The sequence below is a fragment of the Myotis lucifugus genome, unplaced genomic scaffold (genome assembly GCF_000147115.1).
Source record: "Myotis lucifugus unplaced genomic scaffold, Myoluc2.0 scaffold_348, whole genome shotgun sequence".
Lineage (NCBI taxonomy): Eukaryota > Metazoa > Chordata > Mammalia > Chiroptera > Vespertilionidae > Myotis > Myotis lucifugus.
Genome location: NW_005871396.1, coordinates 303,274 through 305,939, shown reverse-complemented (window position 1 = coordinate 305,939; position 2,666 = coordinate 303,274). Strand labels below are relative to the sequence as shown.

The window sequence follows — 2,666 nt, the reverse complement described above, 5'->3', positions numbered from 1 at the left end:
TCACCATCTCACCCTGCCTGTCAATCACCATCTCACCCTGCCTGTCAGTCACCATCTCACCCTGCCTGTCAGTCACCATCTCACCCTGCCTGTCAGTCACCATCTCACCCTGCCTGTCAGTCACCATCTCACCCTGCCTGTCAGTCACCATCTCACCCTGCCTGTCAATCACCATCTCACCCTGCCTGTCAGTCACCATCTCACCCTGCCTGTCAGTCACCATCTCACCCTGCCTGCCTGTCACCATCTCACCCTGCCTGGCACCATCTACATCCCAGTGATGTTCTCTGTAACGGGCGGCTGTCACGTTCTGCCTGGGGATGTACGGAGATGTCGGAGGGTGTGTCCCCCTCAGCATGAGACCCGGGCGCTGGGCGCCTGTGCCCACAGCCCCCCCTTACCTGCTCCAACTTCTTCTCGAGGCGCAGCGCCGCCTTGGCCCCCGTGAAGTCGCTCTCCAGGAGGTCCTGCGTGGCCAGCACTTTCCTCTGGAAATGCAGGAACTCCTCGTACTTGTCCGCCTTGGTCAGGCCCGCCAGGTGGGAGGTGACGTAGCAGTACTCGTCCCTGCCCGCGGGGGAGAGCACGCACTGCCGGCTGGACCGCGCGGCCTTGAGCTTCAGCACCTTCACCTCCGGCCACGTGAGCTCCTCTCTCCTGCGCTGCGGGGGAGAGCCCCCGGCCCCCCCACTCGGCTGCGGGGCGACATCCCCCTCGGAGGGGGGCGGCGCCGGTGCCGGGGGGTGCAGGTAGCGGAACAGCGGCGTGCCCGGGGCCTCGCTGGGGCGCAGCGCCGTGTTGATGGTGAAATGGGCCAGCGCATCCTTCATCGTGGCCACCTTCTTCTCCGACGGCTTCGCCGGGCGTCTCCTCGCCGCGGGCGGGTAGGCATTGGGCCAGTGATGGACGATCTTCTCGGGGGGCCTGTAGAGGTTGTTGGGGTTCAGGTGCCCCGTGGTGTGGAGGGAGATGTCCTGAAGGTAGCCTTTCTCGAGTCTTCGCAGCAGTTTCCTGACGTCCCACAGCGCGTCCACAGCTGAGGCCGCGCGGTGTGTCCACGGCCGGCGGACTGCACAGGGAAGACGGGACCTCATGCCACTCGCTCCCGGGAAAATCGGGCAGCCACGCAGCGGCCCCACGGATGCACCGTGCCCGGAGGAGGAGCGCAGGGACCGAGAGGAAAACATTAAACCCGCTCGTCAGACCAGCTCTGCCCAGAAGCAACGGCCCAGAACCAGGACCCAGGGGTTCTCCCAGGAAGGAGGCCGAGCGACAGCTCCCACGGCCGTCTGACGAGTGAGCCACACACAGGTGCCCCGTGGCAGCAGCTGCAGGTCCGGTCAGAACCGCGGCCTGGAGGGGCTGGGTCTCGGCTCGGGTGGCACCCGGCCATGGGGGGGGGGCCTGGCAGAGTTCTGGAGGCTTTGGGGGAACGGCGCTTCCAGGCTCCCCGGTTGCTGACATCGCCCAGTTCCTGCTGTTGTAGGACCAGCTCGCCCCACGCCCGCTGCGGATGGGGGTGACTGAGCTCTGGGGGAACCCCTTCTCCGGACTCACGGCCCCTCCACCTCAAAGCCAGCGGCCCTTCCCTCACTTCCCACGCCCCTGCTTCCAAGGACAGACACACACACACACACACACACACACACACACACACTGACACACACACACACACACACACATCAAAGCGGTGTCCTCTGCGCGTTGCTGGGAGGTTTTCTGTGTTGGCACCTCACCCGCAGACCCACCCCAAACCCCGGGGCCCCGGAGCTGAGCTGCTGCCCCCGGAAGGTCCTCATTCCCCACTCGGGGCTCAGAGACGCAGGCTTCCCGGGCAACCCACCATCACACACATCCCCGAGCGGCCGAAGCGCTCAGCCCACTCACACTCAGAGTCCGAGTCCTTGGCCATCCTGCTCCCCACTGGCTCCTGGCGGGGCTGCCGTTACCAAGGAGACTGACAAACATTCTGAGTCCCTCCCCCTCCAGGTCCTCTGCTGCCCGGCAACCGGACACGCAGCCCCAGGGACTCTCCCCCTCGGACCCTCCCGCTCTCGGGCCTCTCGCCTTCCTCAGGGAGTACTGGGTCTGCTTGCTTGTTTTAGCTTCAAAAGAAAACTCTTTTTATAATTTGAGAAAACATCCAAATACCCTGGCACTTTCTTTTTTTTTATTGTTTTATTGCTTAAAGTATTACAAAGGGTATTACATATGTGTCCTTTTTTTTTTTCCCACCCTTGACAATATATTTTTGTTGATTTCTGAGAGGAAGGGAGAGGGAGAGACAGAAACATCAGTGAGGGGAGAGAATCATGGATCGGCTGCCTCCCGCACGCCCCCCACTGAGGATGGAGCCCACAAACTCCCGGCAAGGGGGCGGGGCAGAGGAAGCCCTGCTCTTCCTGGGCTGCCCGCATCTGGGAGGAAAGCTCAGCATCTCCAGTTTCCTCTTTGAAAACTAACCTACCCGTTCCCCCCGCAGAGGGCGCTGGAGGGCAGCCCGCGGGATCCGTGTGGGAGCCCAGCAGCCACAGGCTGGCTCAGGCCCAGGGAGGGGGGACTGTCCCCCAGGCCAGGCGCGCTGGGGAGGCTGCGGTACCTGCATCTTCTTGTATTTTTGTGGGCGCAGGTGGGACTCTGTCCGTGGAAGCGCTTACAGGCCGAGG

At 63.2% G+C, this 2,666-nt stretch overlaps 1 protein-coding gene across 1 annotated transcript in view; it reads right to left on the bottom strand.

Moving 5' to 3' along the window:
• CUNH6orf118 (chromosome unknown C6orf118 homolog) overlaps window positions 1-1,912 on the bottom strand; it is a 16,820-nt gene extending 14,908 nt beyond the window's left edge. Inside the window, exons 1-2 of the mRNA XM_023764792.1 lie at window positions 1,888-1,912; window positions 402-1,069 (exon numbers count right to left, since the gene is read on the bottom strand). Coding sequence (XP_023620560.1) covers window positions 402-1,069; window positions 1,888-1,912 — 693 coding nt within the window. The remainder of the gene's footprint in view (window positions 1-401; window positions 1,070-1,887) is intronic.
• Window positions 1,913-2,666: the final 754 nt, after the last annotated feature.